The sequence below is a fragment of the Haliotis rubra genome, unplaced genomic scaffold (assembly GCF_003918875.1).
Source record: "Haliotis rubra isolate DU_JTF1 unplaced genomic scaffold, ASM391887v1 Scf766, whole genome shotgun sequence".
NCBI classification, from domain to species: Eukaryota; Metazoa; Mollusca; class Gastropoda; order Lepetellida; family Haliotidae; genus Haliotis; species Haliotis rubra.
In genome coordinates, this window is record NW_025767486.1 from 259,990 (window position 1) to 282,401 (window position 22,412).

At 39.5% G+C, this 22,412-nt stretch overlaps 1 protein-coding gene and 1 long non-coding RNA gene across 4 annotated transcripts; one reads left to right on the forward strand and one right to left on the reverse strand.

Annotated features, from left to right (window-relative positions):
- Positions 1-387: 387 nt before the first annotated feature.
- Positions 388-3,089, forward strand: LOC124260509. Of its 3 annotated transcripts, XR_006894105.1 has the most exons (4): positions 388-1,785; positions 1,824-1,861; positions 1,899-2,200; positions 2,274-3,089. It is a non-coding gene; the product is annotated as an uncharacterized LOC124260509 (long non-coding RNA). The 3 variants fall into 3 exon arrangements; XR_006894103.1 differs by lacking the exon at positions 1,824-1,861 and having other exon boundaries at positions 394-1,785; XR_006894104.1 differs by lacking the exon at positions 1,824-1,861 and having other exon boundaries at positions 396-1,785; positions 1,899-2,162.
- Positions 3,090-6,127: 3,038 nt separating this feature from the next.
- LOC124260503 (signal peptidase complex subunit 3-like) lies at positions 6,128-22,002 on the reverse strand. Its single transcript, XM_046694833.1, has 5 exons — positions 21,798-22,002; positions 21,529-21,602; positions 19,392-19,468; positions 9,590-9,705; positions 6,128-7,486 (listed from the first exon to the last, which is right to left on the reverse strand). Exons 1-5 carry the CDS (start codon positions 21,938-21,940, stop codon positions 7,357-7,359), a joined length of 540 nt encoding a protein of 179 aa, XP_046550789.1. The 5' UTR covers positions 21,941-22,002; the 3' UTR covers positions 6,128-7,356.
- Between the last annotated feature and the right edge of the window lie 410 nt (positions 22,003-22,412).

Consider the following 22,412-nt stretch of genomic DNA (forward strand, 5'->3'; position numbering starts at 1 on the left):
TCACCAGGTGTGTGTGTTAACAGAGGGTATATTGTACCCTGCCTGGCACAGTGTTATTGGAGTCACCAGGTGTGTGTGTTAACAGAGGGTATATTGTATCCTGCCTGGCACAGTGTTACTGGTAGTCACCAGGTGTGTGTGTTAACAGAGGGTATATTGTACCCTGCCTGGCACAGTGTTATTGGAGTCACCAGGTGTGTGTGTTAACAGAGGGTATATTGTACCCTGCCTGGCACAGTGTAATTGGAGTCACCAGGTGTGTGTGTTAACAGAGGGTATATTGTACCCTGCCTGGCACAGTGTTACTGGTAGTCACCAGGTGTGTGTGTTAACAGAAGGTATATTGTACCCTGCCTGGCACAGTGTTATTGGAGTCACCAGATGTGTGTGTTAACAGAGGGTATATTGTACCCTGCCTGGCACAGTGTTACTGGAGTCGCCAGGTGTGTGTGTTAACAGAGGGTATATTGTACCCTGCCTGGCACAGTGTTACTGGAGTCACCAGGTGTGTGTGTTAACAGAGGGTATATTGTACCCTGCCTGGCACAGTGTTACTGGAGTCACCAGGTGTGTGTGTTAACAGAGGGTATATTGTATCCTGCCTGGCACAGTGTTACTGGAGTCACCAGGTGTGTGTGTTAACAGAGGGTATATTGTATCCTGCCTGGCACAGTGTTACTGGAGTCACCAGGTGTGTGTGTTAACAGAGGGTATATTGTACCCTGCCTGGCACAGTGTTACTGGAGTCACCAGGTGTGTGTGTTAACAGAGGGTATATTGTACCCTGCCTGGCACAGTGTTACTGGAGTCACCAGGTGTGTGTGTTAACAGAGGGTATATTGTACAGAGTATCACACTGGCTGTTGCTGCTGTTGCACTCTGGGCTCACATGTTTAAACCTCTTGTCAGGATGAGGCCCAGCACAATATATCATGTTCTAATGTGATAACACTTTCTTAAAAGGTGCAAGGACTAATTAACATTTTATTGTTGCCATGGTTGCCATATGTTTTACAGATTGCATATGTTGTGCCTGGGATATGTCAAACTGTTGCATGGATAGTCTTGATGTAAGTTCAAACACGTTATTTATCATAATATATTTAGGAGAATGCTAGAGTGAGTTCTGACATGAGTTCTAATGTGAGTGATGTGTGAATACAATGTTGTGCATTTGTCTGACTTACATCTGTGTACACACTCAGTTTGGCTAAGATCTGTGCACACCACTGAGTCCTACTTAGATCTGTGTATACTGAGTGACTGACTTAGTCTGTGTACACACTGAGTCCTACTGAGATCTATGTACACACTGAGTCCTACTTAGATCTGTGTACATAATGAGTTTGACTTAGGTCTGTGTACACACTGAGTCCTGTGTAAACCCATTGCGTCTTGCTATTATCTGTGCAATTGAGTCTTTAAATCAGTGAGTGAGTTAGTGAGTGAGTGAGGTGCTTTCTTTGGGAACCAATCAGTTCATGTATATTCTTGGTGATTCCACAGTTCTAGATTGGCCTCCATGTGAGTCTTGTACTAGTGTATTTGGTATGCACATGTTTATATAGCAGTCAGCACAGAACCAAGCAGCATCTCTAGTAGCTGCACACAAATGGGGAGACTTTGTAGGGCATTGAATTCTGAAGAACAGTTAGTTACATGATGTAAGGAACCAGGAAGTGTACAGGTTATCAATCCACCGTCAGGGATCACAACATGATTGTCCATAGCCTGGGGACCACACAGTCTGCCATCTATTCATGCCGTAACATGTCAGTAACACAGGTGATATCTGCATCAGATCATGAAAGGAAATACAAAAGGTGATATCTCCATCAGATCATGACGGGAAGTAACACAGGTGATATCTCCATCAAATCATGAAAGGAAGTACAAAGGTGATATCTCCATCAGATCATGACAGGAAGTAACACAGGTGATATCTGCATCAGATCATGACAGGAAGTAACACAGGTGATATCTCCATCAGATCATGACAGGAAGTAACACAGGTGATATCTCCATCAGATCATGGCAGGAAGTAACACAGGTGATATCTCCAGCAGATCATGACGGGAAGTAACAAAGGTGATATCTCCATCAGATCATGACAGGAAGTAACAGGTGATATCTCCATCAGATCATGACGGGAAGTAACACAGGTGATATCCCCAGCAGATCATGACGGGAAGTAACACAGGTGATATCTCCATCAGACCAGACAGGAAGTAACAGGTGATATCTCCAACAGATCATGACGAGAAGTAACACAGGTGATATCCCCATCAGATCTTGTCATGAACTAACACAGGTGATATCCCCAGCAGATCATGACGGGAAGTAACACAATCTCCATGATATTGTCGCATGATGTATCTGACGGACAGACCTCCCGAGGTCCTCACTGGTTGCACAAAAGGAGGTTTTTGTCATGTTGTTAGTGGTAAACAGCTGTTTGTCACACAAGCTCAAATTTTGATTTGCACATGTAAAATGTGAAGCGATATCCTTTGTTATTTCCTGATTGCCACTGTTACATCTCACCTGGGTTATCAAGTGTTTGCTTGTACCCAGCCTGGCTGATGACAGAAATGGCACAGAATGCATGGAGGTACTATGTGTGATACTTGACAGCTGAGTTGTGTTTCTGATGAGTTTTCCATCTCAGTGAACCAAATCCATCATCTGTTATAAGTACTTTATCAATTACATGTTCAATCTTTTCATGTTGATGATTTTTCCACTGCGGTCAACAATTTCTGTTTAGATATATTGTTTGAAGAATGATCCTCCAGATACTGTTTAGTGTACCACTGCTTCCAAATAAGATCATGGATTGATAAATAGAACATTGAATCTGCCCGTACAACTTCATTATACGTCAGCATATTGGTTTTTTTATATACTGTTCAATGTTTATGGGGATATTCTGCGTGTCAAGGTCAAAACTGAATGTGACCGGTTGATTTAAGATATAGTATACATTATTGCCACTGAAGTGCTACATCTCCAGTTATGTTTCTAATGAAACTAAAGAGGAATTCACATTTATTGTAGCATGAAAGAGCAAGTAAACTGACAAAAATGACTGAGATTTGTTGTAAATATGTTTTTATAGATACATTTAGTCAGTTTTAAAGAGTGAAAAATTCATAACATTTATAGACAGCATTTACATATCCATGTGAAAATGATGAAATCCCTCACTTGTAATCTGCTTCCAAACATGTATGTACTTGGTGGCAACACCTGAAGCTACCAGTGTAGCAGTGTGTGACAAATGTTGGCTGATATGCTGACTCGAGACTATCTTGTGATCCTCACCACCAGCGTAGCAGTGTGTGACAAATGTTGGCTGATATGCTGACTCGAGACTATCTGGTGATCCTCACCCCAGCGTAGCAGTGCGCGACAAATGTTGGCTGACGGATTCTGCTGCTGCTAACCCAACTATAACTACTAACATTGTGGAATGTGGGATACATCGCCTGATGTCGATGTGGGATACATCTCTTGATGTGGGATACATCACCTGATGTGGGATACATCACCTGATGACATTGTGAATAACTGACGTAACAACTGTCTGTGGGTATCGGCGACCACCAGCTGCACTCCGCCCTACTCCACATGAACATTGCGTGTCAGGGACAGAACTTGTTCACATGGTAATGGAGGAGCAGACTGGGCAACAACCCATCTTGCCCTATTTCTGTGTTTCAAACCTAATTTTGATCAAGTATTTGTTATTCAGTATGCCTTAAAGTATTAAAATCTGTGGAGTTCATGTTAAGTTTACTTGCCCTTTAATGCTTGGTGTTTTTATTTAATTAACTCAGTATCCCTAAGAAATGTTAGATATGTTGTGTAGAGTGGGTGTGTCCTACCAGGGACTGCTGATGCCCTGTGCTGATGTGGATATTCCTTCTGAATGTATGTTAATCTGTGTTGCCCAGAAGCATGTTATTTATTCCAGTGTAGTCATCAGTGAAATGATGCTTATTTTGTACACCAAACTGTGAACAAACAATATTCTGTACAGTGTAAATTTGTCAATAGTTGTCCACAACATGATGAGTGTATGCCCCTGGTATCTGTATAAACACTCAGTAACCTGACTTGATGGTAGCCTTGTACTTGCTGGAGGGTTACCTGGTACTTCCACGCACTAGGTCTTACTGTTGCTCTCTTTTCATTTGCTTAACTATATTTGTACATGATTTTCTTCTTTGTAAATGGCCTTCATTTGAAACCACTGACTGAACCCTAGAGGTTGCAACACATCACATTAGTTTGTACCAAATTACATATTCATTGTCTTGTCATTTCTTGAACAACTTCAGTCACCATTATGTGGGGTTATTCAGTGTCTATAAAATGTTAACAAATAAAAAAAACTCTTTGTTCTTTGTTTGATTCTCTCAAGTGCCTGTTGATGATGATTTAGAGATTTTATGTGCGCTTTCCGACATATTTCACACACAGGCCTGCCCGTCCATTTAGTGGTTGATCAAAAGAGGGGTGATTTGACCGAAAGATATGGCAACTTGAAGAGGGCGTTGCATAATCAATTTTTGTTTGAATTTTGAGTTTTGAATACTGAGTGGTTTGATTGGTAATTGTTTTGTTTGTTTGTTGTTTTTTTTCAGGTTATGTGTTTGTTTTATTATTGTCTCTGGCAGGAGTGAGTGAAGGGGCAGTGTCTTGTCACTGTCGGGTGAGTGAGAGGGTAGTGTCTTGTCACTGTCAGGGGTGAGTGAGAGGGTAGTGTCCTGTCACTGTCAGGGGTGAGTGAGAGGTTAGTGTCACTGTCAGGGGTGAGTGAGAGGACAGTGTCCTGTCACTGTCAGGGGTGAGTGAGAGGGTAGTGTCTTGTCACTGTCAGGAGGGAGAGGACAGTGTCTTGTCACTGTCCGGAATGAGTGAGAGGGCAGTATCTTGTCACTGTCAGGAGGGTGAGGACGGTGTCTTGTCACTGTCAAGGCTGAGTGAGAGGGGAGTGTGTTGTCACTGTCAGGGGTGAGTGAGAGGACAGTTTCTTGTCACTGTAAGGAGTGAGTGAGAGGGCAGTATCTTGTCACTGTAAGGAGGATGAGGATGGTGTCTTGTCACTGTCGGGGGTGAGTGAGAGCAGTGTCTTGTCACTGTCAGGGTTGAGTGAGAGAGCAGTGTGTTGTCACTGTCAGGGGTGAGTGAGAGGAGAGTGTCTTGTCACTGTCAGGGGTGATTGAGAGGACAGTGTCTTGTCACTGTAAGGACTGAGTGAGAGGACGGTGTCTTGTCACATATTTAGACAGGTCAGGCTTTCCTCATACACTCGCTGACACCAAGGAATATAAGTGGAATACTCTTAAATGTGGCATTTAACCAAACCTACTCACCTTGACATGACCAATTATTTCTGTGTTCCTTTCAAATGGCAATGCCTGTTACATCAGTAATAGCAGTTGCACCACTGCAGGAAGTATTCACTTTGTCTTGTTGCAAGGCGAGATTAACAGGTCATTTGATGAAGAAAAATACATATCCTGTTCATCTACCTATGTTCTGTTTTGAACCACAAATGATTGGGGGTCATTTCGATGATATGCTCTCAGTCTTCACTAAAAAATGCATCACGTTTTTCAGTATATTTATGTTTGGTATATATTTCCAATTACGTTATTTCACTCCAAGGCCAGACCAATTTATTTCTTGTTTTACGGATCCACCGGTCATATTTTTTCAAAAGAAGAATTCTCCCCGGTTAAAAAATAAAATCCTAATTTTTGTTTTGGCCAAACATGTAAACTTACAAGAAAAAGTTTTTAGATTGTTTTTTGCCCCATATACACTTCATAGATTGCCAAAAGTAAAATACTTTTAGTATTTAGAAGGAATATTACTTTGACTGGTGATTTTTTAAAAGATTTTTCCCCTCCTGCCTTTAAGTTTTCTGAGGACAAAAATCCGTAAAACAAGAAATATAATTGGTCTGGCCCAAGGATTTACGGAGTTATATTTCCTATTTGTTCCTAAAACTAACTGCATGTCAACACTGAATACATGATAAATATTGGTACATTGCTTGTAATTCCATTGAAACAGAATAGGAAAATCAACTGGAAAAAATCAGCATACACCAAGATATTTTCTTAAAATTTATTTTAAAGATCTTTTTCATGCCAAAATGGGGGCTCTACAATACATACACAATTACATAATATATTATCCTCTTTAATTCTTACTTCCAAATTGACAGCTAGAACCACAGCCCCTCACAAAACACTTACACAACTTACATTCACAGCATGGAAGGTGCTCCACAACCTGTATTATTACACTGACAGTCAACAGCAAGGCACTTACAGCCACACCATTACAACATGTAAATCCCTCTCTCCCTCCACATCACAGGCTTAGAACAATCATACTATTAACACAACAATTAAATTACATTCCTCATAATTACATCGTTCTAAACCCTGTTTCTGAATTACAGTGCATATCAGTGATAGTCCCATGTGGTCCAGGAGGTGACTCTAGAGCTGGTCTGTCGTGTTCCTCCTGACTTGAACATGTTGTCTGCTGGTAGATATCAGTGATAGCCCCATGTGGTCCAGGAGGTGACTCTAAAGCTGGTCTGTCGTGTTCCTCCTGACTTGAACATGTTGTCTGCTTGTAGATGTGCTAGGGATTCTGGTGCCATTAAAACAATATCATTCTGAAAAATGTCTCTTACACACCACAAACATAAACAAATGATTAACATCAGTGGATCTTCAATCATCTAGACTGTTTCACTAGGTGAATAAAACCGCAGAACACTCACTCTCCCTCATACACACGTCCTAAAGTTACGGCTAACTAGGTTGTACAAATGTACACTGTTATGACAAGGACTCTTCAAGACTTATCTGTGAAAATTTGAACATATCCTCTACATCCTTTTGCCTCGTCTTTGAGAATTTCAAACCCTTACACAGACACTCACACGACTGACATACGATGGATCGCGATGGATTGAGTTGGATTGAGATGATTCTTACACAGCAGTTCGCAGTGATGTCTTAAAGGTCGTAGTTGTTCAAAATGAATACTTTTTACAGCTTTTTGTCAACATATACCTGACAGAAAATAACATATTCCAAATTGAACAGAACTTATTCCTATTAATAATGAACTTATTCCTGATACACTGGATGAAACTAACAATTTCTCCAGTTAACAGTAATGATAGTGTACAGTAATGATAGTGTACAGTAATGATAGGGTACAGTAAAGATAGTGTACAGTAATGATAGTGTACAGTAATGATGAGGCTGTGAGGCGACACGAGGCCTCACTTGGACAGGTGCGAGCTGGTGTCTGGCAGGTCTAGAAGCGGCCTGCACTGTACTGGTCTGGGAAGGTAAAGGAATGGCTGCCATCACCCATCACCTTGGGCAGAGTACCAGCATTGGGAATCACATTCCAGGACAATGTCATCGTCACATTCTTATTGCCCCTGAAAATAAAAACACATAAAATTAGTCCCATGTATCAATGATTGCCACCATGCGCAAGTGGATACAGCGTCGATCTGGAGACTGGAAGGTCTGCGGTTGAATTCTCAGCCATGTCATAGCAAACGAAGTTAGAAAATGGTATTTGTTGTTACCATGCCTGGTGCTTGCAATAAACGGGTAACAAGGAATATGCGGCTCAGTCATCATCCATGGTACCTCAGTGAGCTGGCACTATACAGCTAACATTCGGCTAGGGTAGTATTGGCAGCAAGGCTGTATTAAACTCCGACACATCACCTAACAACTAACTACTGAGACAATACACAAGGATGTTATGTGATACTGTCATCCCTCGCTATAACGCAGGTCTTGGGGTCTATGGATGACCCCCCGCGTTGTTAGGCACTCGCGTTATAGTAACTTATACGTAACACGGAATAAAGGCCAAGTAAAATTGTATTTTCCATGGACAAAACAGAACTGCCCAGTGAAAATTATATCGTATTGTTGGGGCTGGGGGGAAATTTACAGAAAACGTGATTACAGAAAACCCTCATTGGATTCTCAGTATGTTTTGATCGAAACTATGATCCGTTATCAGTAGTGTTTAGTTGTAACAGTGAGTACTTCCTAATTAATTCCTTCTTAAAGATAATCCTAATTAAATAACAAACAAGTGACACTTTCAACTCAATTAGCCCTATTTAGTTTACACTACCGCATCCCTTTGATTCATGCCGCACCGTGTGTAAACGTGTGGAAACAACCTCAGTTCAGAGGGATACTTGCCCATGAAAGGTAGGTGAATATCGAGTTACTTTGCAAATATCAAGTTAAAAGGGTAATTTTGCATGTTGGGACCATGAAATTATATCGAGATATCCGAAATATCGAGACATCCATATCGAGTTAATAGAGCTGGAATAATGATAAATTATGAAGGATTTTGCCTGGACCGAGATGTTATAAGGAGACAACTGAGATATCGAGTTATCAAATTTCGACACAACAGTGCTCAATTGTATGTATAATCTGTTCGTGATTGTTGAAAATAATGTGAAATTGGTCCTATCGCAGTAGGAGCAAAAAGCGGACCCTCATGAACATGGTAAGCAGAAGTTGTATGCGTATAGAATGAGGTCAAGCCATTTCACACGTTTTTTCCATTGTTACTGTAAACAGTTTTAATAAATGAAAAAGGATTTAATTTAATCAAATACAATGAAAACGAAGAAGATCGTTTTATTATGTGTTTCTGACACCATAAGTTTTCAGATGGCAGGGTTGACCCACGCTATAACGCCATGTGTTGCATCACAGCAAACATCGTAAGTACTCGGCTGATGGCATGTCTTTATGATAAAGTTGTCTTTTATAAGTTATGATGTTCTGCTGTTTGTCTGATTATTCAAGAAAACCATGAATGTTTTTGAGCATCTGAAAAGCCACGGATATGTATGATAAACACCGTTCAATGCAATCCGCATTGAATTTCACTAGTTTACAACTTGAGCTCAACAGAGGATTTGTTGATAGGCTATTTTCGATGATGTGAAGATGTGTGATCTCTGGGCAACTTTTTTTATGGGAGCCACGGATTACCCTGTGGTTTAACCAAATCCGCGGTATCATGAAGAGCGTTATTGCGAGGGATGACTGTATATCAACCCTGCTTTAGGGCAAGTATTTATCAGTGTGTCATGTGAGAGCAAGACCAAAGTGGTGCCATGAACACATCAGCTTTGGTCAATCCTGTTAAGATCGTGGTTAGAAATGGTATTCAGCAATCCAAACAACAAACAAAATGGCTGGAACAGACCAAAGCACAGTGAAAATCTGGGATTCCAACTGATGAAACACTTGACTCCATGCTTTAAGTTTCAGCTGACAGTGGCAATAATCAAGCTATGACCAGTGACTGATATTATGAGTGACATCACACGTTATTTAGGTACAATGACACACACTCAATCATTATCAAGTCACTTTGAAGCAGCATAGATTGCTCAGGATCCATTATAACAAATAGACCCCAATGCTTGCAGGGGATACTTAATGTGTAGATGGGTGTTGATTTAGCAGGGGATTTGACAGCAACTTACTTCAACCCATTGCCATAGTCCCAGAAGTAGTACTTGGTGTTGGAACTCTTCAAATCAATGATAGCATTATCTCCACGCTGGATAATCTTGTCCCACAGAACAACCTGGTTCAGCTTCTGCAAAAACAAAGATTACATTCTCAAAACATCCTCCATATATGATTTTTGTACTGACATCCTCTACACACAAAGATTTCATTCTGATTTAAATCAGAAAAACAATGAAAATGGTCGTATACAAACATCGTCAACCATACTCAGTTTGGAGTTACTTGTTATTATAATTATTTTTATGTTTTCGCTTATTGAAATTTCTTTTAGCTTGTGGCTCAAAAGGTCACATGTAGTCTATTGCTTGTGCTTTACAAAGTTAAGTACTAACCTTGTATTAACATCCTCTACACATTATATTAACCTGATTATATTATTAACACACGCTTTCTACATAGGATTTCTCAACTAACATCCTCTACACACAATGATTACATTGTCAACATATCCTCTACACACAATGATTACATTGTCAACATATCCTCTACACACAATGATTACATTGTCAACACACCCTCTGCACAAAATGTCTACATTGTCAACATACCCTCTACACACAATTACACTGTCAACACACCCTCTACACACAATGATTACATTGTCAACACATCCTCTACACACAATGATTACATTGTCAACACATCCTCTACACACAATGATTACATTGTCAACACACCCTCTACACACAATGATTACATTGTCAACATATCCTCTACACACAATGATTACATTGTCAACATACCTATACACACAATGATTACATTGTCAATATATCTTCTACACACAATGATTACATTGTCAACATATCCTCTACGCACAATGATTACATTGTCAACATATCCTCTACACACAATGATTACATTGTCAACATACCTATACACACAATGATTACATTGTCAATATATCTTCTACACACAATGATTACATTGTCAACATATCCTCTACGCACAATGATTACATTGTCAACACACCCTCTACACACAATGATTACATTGTCAACATACCTATACACACAATGATTACATTGTCAACACACCCTCTACACACAATGATTACATTGTCAACATATCCTCTACACACAATGATTACATTGTCAACACATCCTATACACACAATGATTACATTGTAAACATATCCTCTACACACAATGATTACATTATCAACATATCCTCTACACACAATGATTACATTCTTAACACATGTTCTACACACAATGATGACATTGTCAACATATCCTCTACACACAATGATTACATTGTCAACATATCCTCTACACACAATGATAACATTGTCAACACATCCTCTACACACAATGATTACATTGTCAACACATTCTCTACACACAATGATTACATTGTCAACATATCTTCTACACACAATGATTACATTGTCAACATATCCTCTACACACAATGATTACATTGTCAACATATCCTCTACACACAATGATTACATTGTCAACACATCCTCTACACACAATGATTACATTATCAACATATCATCTACACACAATGATTACATTGTCAACATATCCTCTCCACACAATGATTACATTGTTAACACATCCTCTACACACAATGATTACATTGTCAACATACCCTCTACACACAATGATTACATTCTTAACACATCCTCTTTATATGATTACTCTACTAACATATGTATATGTGGACACAGTTAACAAGGCATCTGAATTTGAAGCAGGTTTGTGGTTCAGTTCCCCTCTTGGAACTCGGACACTTAATGGATACGACTGAGACTGCATGCTGTGATATGGAGTCATGCGTTATCAGTGTCAAATCATAGGTGACTGATAACAAGTTAAAAACAATGCGAATAAAACAGAGGCCATTGTATTTGCTCCACCCAACAGATTCAAGAAGTGTTCAGTGGAGGGTTTCCGTACTGGAGAAGAATATGTTCCTTTTTCATGCTGTGTTAAAGATTTTGGCGCATACATCGACTCATCTCTAACCATGGAAGGTCAAATCAGCTCTCTATCCAGAGCTTGCCATTATCACATCAGGAATAGTGATGCTAGTAGACATCCAGAATGTCCCAGAAACTCTAATGCGATCACTTATTCTGTCTCGTCTCCACTACTGCAATAGCCTCCTCTGTGGTGTCACTAAAGATCAATTCCAGCAACTTCACAGCGTGCAGAACGCTGCAGCGAGGGTAGTGAGTACAACTAAGCTGAGAGATCACATTCAACCTGTCCTCAAATCTCTTCATTGGCTACGTGTAGAAGAGAGGATACAGTTCAAAATTCTGTCATTGACATACCAGGGTGTTCACAAGACATCTCCTCCATACCTACGAACTTTAACATCTGTCCACTAGCCTACACAAAACCTACTAACTTTAACATCTGTCCACTGAGTACACAAAACCTACTAACTTTAACATCTGTCCACTAGCCTACACAAAACCTACTAACTTTAACATCTGCCCACTAGCTTACACAAAACCTACAAACTTTAACATCTGTCCACTAGCCTACACAAAACCTATTAACTTTAACATCTGTCCACTAGCTTACACAAAACCTACTAACTTTAACATCTGTCCACTAGCCTACACAAAACCTACTAACTTTAACATCTGTCCACTAGCCTACACAAAACCTACTAACTTTAACATCTGTCCACTAGCTTACACAAAACCTACTAACTTTAACATCTGTCCACTAGCTTACACAAAACCTACTAACTTTAACATCTGTCCACTAGTCTACACAAAACCTACAAACTTTAACATCTGTCCACTAGCCTACACAAAACCTACTAACTTTAACATCTGTCCACTAGCCTACACAAAACCTACTAACTTTAACAGCTGTCCACTAGCTTACACAAAACCTACTAACTTTAACATCTGTCCACTAGCCTACACAAAACCTACTAACTTTAACATCTGTCCACTAGCTTACACAAAACCTACTAACTTTAACATCTGTCCACTAGCTTACACAAAACCTACTAACTTTAACATCTGTCCACTAGCTGACACAAAACCTACTAACTTTAACATCTGTCCACTAGCCTACAGAAAACCTACTAACTTTAACATCTGTCCACTAGCTTACACAAAACCTACTAACTTTAACATCTGTCCACTAGCCTACACAAAACCTACTAACTTTAACATCTGTCCACTAGCTTACACAAAACCTACTAACTTTAACATCTGTCCACTAGCTTACACAAAACCTACTAACTTTAACATCTGTCCACTAGCTGACACAAAACCTACTAACTTTAACATCTGTCCACTAGCCACAAAACCTACTAACTTTAACATCTGTCCACTAGCTTACACAAAACCTACTAACTTTAACATCTGTCCACTAGCTTACACAAAACCTACTAACTTTAACATCTGTCCACTAGCCTACACAAAACCTACTAACTTTAACATCTGTCCACTAGCTTACACAAAACCTACTAACTTTAACATCTGTCCACTAGCTTACACAAAACCTACTAAGCTTTAACATCTGTCCACTAGCCTACACAAAACCTACTAACTTTTAACATCTGTCCACTAGCTTACACAAAACCTACTAGCTTTAACATCTGTCCACTAGCTTACACAAAACCTACAAACTTTAACATCTGTCCACTAGCCTACACAAAACCTACTAACTTTAACATCTGTCCACTAGCTTACACAAAACCTACTAACTTTAACATCTGTCCACTAGCTTACACAAAACCTACTAACTTTAACATCTGTCCACTAGCTTACACAAAACCTACTAACTTTAACATCTGTCCACTAGCTTACACAAAACCTACTAACTTTAACATCTGTCCACTAGCCTACACAAAACCTACAAACTTTAACATCTGTCCACTAGCCTACACAAAACCTACAAACTTTAACATCTGTCCACCAGCTTACACAAAACCTACTAACTTTAACATCTGTCCACTAGCCTACACAAAACCTACTAACTTTAACATCTGTCCACTAGCCTACACAAAACCTACAAACTTTAACATCTGTCCACTAGCCTACACAAAACCTACAAACTTTTAACATCTGTCCACTAGCCTACACAAAACCTACAAACTTTAACATCTGTCTGTCCACTAGCCCTACACTTTTAACAAAACCTACACAAAACTACTTTAACATCTGTCCACTAGCCTACACAAAACTGACTAACTTTAACATCTGTCCACTAGCCTACACAAAACCTACAAACTTTAACATCTGTCCACTAGCCTACACAAAACCTACAAACTTTAACATCTGTCCACTAGCCTACACAAAACCTACTAACTTTAACATCTGTCCACTAGCCTACACAAAACCTACTAACTTTAACATCTGTCCACTAGCCTACACAAAACCTACTAACTTTAACATCTGTCCACTAGCCTACACAAAACCTACAAACTTTAACATCTGTCCACTAGCTTACACAAAACCTACTAACTTTAACATCTGTCCCTAGCCTACACAAAACCTACACATCTGTCCACTAGCCTACACAAACCTTTACACAAAACCTACTAACTTTAACATCTGTCCACTAGCTTACACAAAACCTACAAACTTTAACATCTGTCCACTAGCTTACACAAAACCTACAAACTTTTAACATCTGTCCACTAGCCTGCACACTAATCTAAAACTTTAACACTGTCCACTTTAACTAACTTTAACATCTGTCCACTAGCTTACACAAAACCTACTAAACTTTAACATCTGTCCACTAGCCTACACAAAACCTACAAACTTTAACATCTGTCCACTAGCCTACACAAAACCTACAAACTTTAACATCTGTCCACTAGCCTACACAAAACCTACAAACTTTAACATCTGTCCACTAGCCTACACAAAACCTACTAACTTTAACATCTGTCCACTAGCCTACACAAAACCTACTAACTTTCAACATCTGTCCACTTTTAAATCTGTCCACTAGCCTGCACACAAAACCCACTAACTTTTTAATACATCTGTCCGCTGGCCTACACAAAACCTACTAACTTTTTAACATCTGTCCACTAGCCTACACACAAGTCCACCTACTAACTTTAACATCTGTCCGCTGGCCTGCACAGCCTACCACTAAAACATCTGTCCACTGGCTCTACACAAGACCTACTAACTTTTAACAACTGGCCTGCACAAAGACCTGGCTAACAACATCTGTCCACTAGCTTACACAAAACCTACTAACTTTTAACATCTGTCCACTAGCTAGCACCTACACAAAACCTACTAACTTTTAACATCTGTCCACTAGTCTACACAAAACCTATCTGTCCACTGGTCTACACAAAGACCTACTAACTTTAACATCTGTCCACTAGCCTACTGCACAAAACCTACTAAAGCTGGCACTAGCCTTTAACATCTGTCCACTAGCCTACACAAACCTACTAACTTTTAACAGCTGTCCACTAGCTTACTAACTTTTAACAAACCTCCTACTAAACCTTTAACATCTGTCCACTAGCCTACACAAACCTACTAACTTTAACATCGTCTGTCCAAAACCTACTAACACAAACCTACTAACTTTAACTTTTAACATCTGTCCACTAGCTACACACAAAACCTACTAACTTTTAACATCTGTCCACTAGCTTACACAAAACCTACTAACTTTTAAATCTTTAACATCTGTCCACTAGCCTACACAAAACCTACTAACTTTTAACATCTGTCCACTAGCTTACACAAAACCTACTAACTTTAACATCTGTCCACTAGGCTGACACAAAACCTACTAACTTTAACATCTGTCCACTAGCCTACACAAAACCTACTAACTTTTAACATCTGTCCACTAGCTTTACAAAACCTACTAACTTTTAACATCTGTCCACTAGCTAGCACTGTCCACTAGCACAAAACCTACTAACTTTAACATCTGTCCACTAGCCTACACAAAACCTACTAACTTTAACATCTGTCCACTAGCTTACACAAAACCTACTAAGCTTTAACATCTGTCCACTAGCTTACACAAAACCTACTAACTTTTAACATCTGTCCACTAGCCTACACAAAACCTACTAACTTTAACATCTGTCCACTAGCTTACACAAAACCTACTAACTTTAACATCTGTCCACTAGCTTACACAAAACCTACTAACTTTAACATCTGTCCACTAGCTTACACAAAACCTACTAACTTTAACATCTGTCCACTAGCTTACACAAAACCTACTAACTTTAACATCTGTCCACTAGCCTACACAAAACCTACAAACTTTAACATCTGTCCACTAGCCTACACAAAACCTACAAACTTTAACATCTGTCCACTAGCTTACACAAAACCTACTAACTTTAACATCTGTCCACTAGCTTACACAAAACCTACTAACTTTAACATCTGTCCACTAGCCTACACAAAACCTACAAACTTTAACATCTGTCCACTAGCTTACACAAAACCTACTAACTTTTTAACATCTGTCCACTAGCCTACACAAAAACCTACAAACTTTAACATCTGTCCACTAGCCTACACAAAACCTACAAACTTTAACATCTGTCCACTAGCCTACACAAAACCTACTAAACTTTAACATCTGTCCACTAGCTTACACAAAACCTACTAACTTTAACATCTGTCCACTAGCCTACACAAAACCTACTTTAACAACTTTTAACATCTGTCCACTAGCTTTTAACATCTGTCCAAAACCTACACAAAACCTACAAACTTTAACATCTGTCCACTAGCCTACACACAAAACCTACTAACTTTAACATCTGTCCACCCAGCCTACACAAAACCTACTAACTTTAACATCTGTCCACTAGCCTACACAAAACCTACTAACTTTAACATCTGTCCACTAGCCTACACAAAACCTACTAACTTTAACATCTGTCCACTAGCCTACACAAAACCTACAAACTTTAACATCTGTCCACTAGCCTACACAAAACCTACTAACTTTAACATCTGTCCACTAGCCTACACAAAACCTACTAACTTTAACATCCATCTGTCCACTAGCCTACACAAAACCTACTAACTTTTAACATCTGTCCACTAGCCTACACAAAACCTACAAACTTTAACATCTGTCCACTAGCCTACACAAAACCTACAAACTTTAACATCTGTCCACTAGCCTACACAAAACCTACAAACTTTAACATCTGTCCACTAGCCTACACAAAACCTACAAACTTTAACATCTGTCCACTAGCCTACACAAAACCTACTAACTTTAACATCTGTCCACTAGCCTACACAAAACCTACTAACTTTAACATCTGTCCACTAGCCTACACAAAACCTACTAACTTTAACATCTGTCCACTAGCCTACACAAAACCTACTAACTTTAACATCTGTCCACTAGCCTACACAAAACCTACTAACTTTAACATCTGTCCACTACACAAAAGCCTACTAACTTTAAAACATCTACTAACTTTAACATCTGTCCACTAGCCTACACAAAACCTACAAACTTTTACATCTGTCCACTAGCCTACACAAAACCTACAAACTTTAACAGCTGTCCACTAGCCTACACAAAACCTACAAACTTTAACATCTGTCCACTAGCCTACACAAAACCTACAAACTTTAACAGCTGTCCACTAGCTTACACAAAACCTACTAACTTTAACATGTCCACTAGCCTACACAAAACCTACTAACTTTAACATCTGTCCACTAGCCTACACAAAACCTACTAACTTTAACATCTGTCCACTAGCCTACACAAAACCTACTAACTTTAACAGCTGTCCACTAGCCTACACAAAACCTACTAACTTTAACATCTGTCCACTAGCCTACACAAAACCTACTAACTTTAACATCTGTCCACTAGCCTACACAAAACCTACAAACTTTAACATCTGTCCACTAGCCTACACAAAACCTACAAACTTTAACAGCTGTCCACTAGCCTACACAAAACCTACAAACTTTAACAGCTGTCCACTAGCTTACACAAAACCTACTAACTTTAACATCTGTCCACTAGCCTACACAAAACCTACTAACTTTAACAGCTGTCCACTAGCCTACACAAAACCTACAAACTTTAACAGCTGTCCACTAGCCTACACAAAACCTACACTCTCCTGATCACTTCCTCCTTCGTGTTCCTTCCTCAAAGTTGAAATCATTTGGTGCCAGAACTTCTCAGTATGTGTCAGCTGTACTTTGGAACAGTGTATGAAACTCCTAAAAAAACCCAGGAAACCCACAGGGCTGATAACTGAAACATGTTGCTGGCCCTGTTAACATGTAACCAGCCCTGTATAAAAAATAGGAAACTGAGATAAGGTGTTGAAATAATGTAATTAATGAATTACTTGTAGTTCAACCTCGACAACTGTCCGAGTTACGGTACGTATTTCCAATGTCAACATCCAGTTTCTCTTGTAAGGAACACATCCATGAAAGGTTACTCACTGGTTTCGAATGTTTCGCAAGTGCATGAGCTCCCCTGAAAAGCTTTACAAATTTATTCACTGCAGAAGCATTTAAAGTTTGCAATGCCTTTTCCGCTACACTGCCCCAAGCCTTGGTAGATTTTAGCTTTGTTTAATTCAATGCCATATTTGTGTCCTTCTGAGCGTTGGTGATTTACCAGTGTATCATTATTCAGATTTGTGCTTCCAGATACAAAACTACCGTTTGTGTACTTACGAAATTTAAATGGTATTTGTTGTGTTGCTAATGGGCCATACCCAGGCTCCAAACTTGACAGTACATTTTGCCCTTGTTATCGTCAACTTTAAGCCAGTCAAACTCTACTTTCCATGATGGAACAATTATCTGTTTCCATTTGGTTGCATCATACTCCTTATTTTTTTGTATGTTGTTGAATTCTAGCGGGAGTTTTTCCGGTTCCGGGAGTCTGAGGAATTTACGTAGCATTATGACCTAAACACTTACAGACCTGACTATGGGTGCCGCCATATTTGATCATTCGAAACCTCTTCAGGTGATCTTGTTGTCCGTTGTTAACGGCAGACAATGTTGCTCACAGAAATATATTCGAGTGAGTGATTGAGTATGGATTTACGCCGCTTTTAGCAATATTCCAGCAATATCACAGCGGGGGACACCACAAATTGGCTTCACACATTGTACCCATGTGGGGAATCGAACCCGGGTCTTCCGTGTGACAAGCGGACGCTTTAACCACAAGGCTACCCCACCGCCCCAGAAATATTTGAAGATGCATTATTGTTACATACTATTAGAAAAGAACAACATTGTTCATTGGCTGAAAGCATTCTCTAGACCAATCAGATTTAGTGTTAGATAAATGGGTAGGCTGATCTGTGGAAGTTATGGTTTGATTAATTATGAACTATACAGATATCATCTAGCTACCACAATTGTAAAATATTTTGGAAATATTTCCCATAGTCAATGACATGGTCAAATATATACCCTTGGGAAGTGTACTGGCCCACAGTGGTGGCTATAAAATACAGTTGTAAGCCCGCCATGTAACTAGCAAGCAGCAGGCCGCCGGGCAGACGCTATTTCATACACTGCTTTGGAACTCTCTTCCTTATGATCTGAGATGCTCTCCCTCACTTGACGTTTTTAAAGCTCATCTCAAGACCTATCTCTTTGGGAGATAATTCAAATTGACTTCAACTGTTGTATGCGCTTAGAGCATGCCCAAAAGGTGTGGAGATCAGCACTATACAAATGTCCTGATTATTATTATATAGTACCACTTTACGCGACAGCTCAAGGGCATGATAAAGTACTCGGTTCACTTACATAATCTGGTGTTTGGTATTCTGCGGTGAGGTAGAGGAAAAGCTGTTTCACGTTCCAGTTGAACAGAGGCTGGAGATGTCAGACAGTTAAGGACTGTTTTTGCTGGAAATTTCTTCCATGCAAGAAAGACAATGGTAAATTGTTGTTTTCATTGTAGGTGTGTATGCATGAAATATGATTCAATTAGTCAATTCATAAAATGCCTAGATAATACAGAATAGACAGCAAAATTAATGAAAGCTTCAAATGGGAATAAATTCATTAGGTTAGTGATACACAAGGTACTATACAGATGTCAACTAAGTGCAAATTGTGCAGTTTATTCAACAGTCAAAGTGATGGAAGTTTTTGTCAGACCGAATCCGAGCCGAGATGCAATTTTGTTTCGATTTACTGACACACCTTTTTTATATCTTATATACATTGATATATATCATACTTAGAAGCACTTTTAGAATACAGCACCACAACTTCTCGTGAGGACGATCCCTGCCGTAGGTCACATGTCATTAAGACAAGCAACCAGTTTGTGAGAACCCGTCGGACGCGAACCCGCGACCTTCAGATTGTTAGCCCGACAGCTAACCGACTGAGCTACGTCCACACTGTTGCACAATGTGCAAATTTATCGAGTCATTCCTGTGACGTCACGGAAATGAACGGAAAGAGTCGAATAGGTCACGGACAATTACGAAGGTTACGGGTAGACTTGGTGTCACGTGATTTTAATCTACGGACAATTGCCGAATGGATCCGATGCCATTTGGCACACTCGTCCCATTCCGTAATCTACAAGATAACATGTGGCGTGGAATGAGCCAATATGCCTCAAACTGAAAAGGGTTGTTGACGTGAGGCGTCAGACGTAGATTTGGCGGTGCATGCATGAATGACGCGCTTTTATATAAATCGGTGATTTTGTGACAGAAAAGTGATGTAGGGAACACTGTAAGGATATTGTGGATCACACTAAGGAACGAGGGAGACATGAGCATGTGTAGTGACGGCACGAGGGTGAGTTAGCCTTCGAATCATTACTGAACAAATGTTGCGTGTGAAAGAGGCTTGAGTGCAAATTCCAGGCCAATTTCCATTAGCCCAAAGTTTGTACATTAAACCATTCCATAGTGAACTTTCGACGACGTTTTTGGTTTCCCATTTTTGTGTGAAAAAAGTAATAAAATGCAAAAGGAAAAACACCAATTAATGGTACTCACGTATTACACCGGACCACAACTATATTGGATTAGGTCCCTAACCCTAACCCCTGACCCTAAAACTAACCCTAATCCCTTGAAATAACCCTAATAAGTAGAATGCATTGGCCGAACCGGCAGTATTAAAATGCAAAAGGAACAACAACAAATGGTACTCACGTATTACACCGGACATGTACCTGCTATATTGGATTAGGTCCCTAACCCTAATCCTAATCCCTAAACCCTAACCTCTTGAATTAATCCTAATAAATAGAATGCATTGACTGAACCGGCACAAACATGACTGACGTGTCCAGTGTAATACATTATTACCGCTTCGAAAAATAAGATACTAATAAAAAAAACTTTTCTATGTGATGGAGCAATTTACTGAATGACAAAAATATATATGTAAATTTAAAAAATATAAAATCCAATAATACACAAAACATAACACCTCAGAACCCCGTAATACAAATAAATATGAGCGTATAAGTGTAAAAAGAAAAATATTAAACTGGTGCTTGCAAAATATTGCGCATCCGCCGGTATATACCTACTGGAAACTCTAAACATCGTTGGGCTTATGCAATGACATAGCTTGTAGAGATGAAACACCAGTGAGCGGAGCTTATACACACTCGCTGAGCTGGACAACCGTATTGCCATGCAGGCGTCATAGGTCATTGTTTCAAGAGCGTGCTTTCGAACAAAATCACATTACATTACGTAAAAGGGTATTATGACGTATTTTTAAAGTTTGTGGTGCTGTATTCTAAAGGTAGGCCCATACTTATAAATATATCAGTGTCCCTTTAACACATTAGAGTAGCTTAGCTTCATGGTGAGTTTTATCTTTCACCCAGCAATAATTGAAATCTGAATAAGAACTAATGGTAAAGAGCACTACTGTAAGAATCACAGAGTAAAAAGGATATCAGCTTGCAAGTCGAAGGTAACAAATCCAAGATCACTCTTTTCCCTATCGGCTGAGTAGTCTGGGACGTTTTTGCTGAAACAGTGAAAGTAAAGAAAACGATTTTGACCTTAGTTCCATGATGAAAATTGGTACCGATCAATGATCTGATAAATGAAATTAAAAGAAAAATCTGAACTTCTGTAAATATATTAACATTGTTTTACCAATGCGGAAAAGACACGTCAGTTTGCTGATTGAACACAACATATGGTAACAGGTTGCACTTACACAGAAACTTTTCCTGCAGATACGTTCAGTGGTCGTTTATGGAGATTAAACGCTGTTGTGAGAAAGCAACAAAATGTCAAAGCTGCCATTACACTAAGGGTAAAGGCAAATATAGTGTTCAATCTTGACAGGAACGTGTTCATTTTCGCCGACAATACTTCCCAGACAAGTGTGAAACCGGAAACAGGTGCCTTTTGATGAGGAGTTCTTTCCCCTTGGGTTACTGTCCAAGCTCCTTGCCGCGACGTGATAACCACGTGATAATGGGTGTAGGTGAATTCGTAACCAAAACCGGTTCGTAGACGTCAAAATCCGGTGGATTCGTAGACGGATTGAGCGGTGAATTCGTAGACGTTATTAAAATGGGAATAGTTCACCCTCAATGATGAAGAAAATCGACGAAAGGTGTTTGCATTTTGTGAAATAAATAAAATATATCAGGTAAGTATGATCGGCGGTGAAAATATCCATAAATAATAAAAAACCCAAATATGCTTCACAGTGGTCCATGTCACAAATTCGAACCGGTTTTGGTTACGAATTCACCGCGTCTACGAACTGGTTTTGTCTACGAAATCACTGTCACCCGTGATAATCACGAGGTCCAGATCAAAA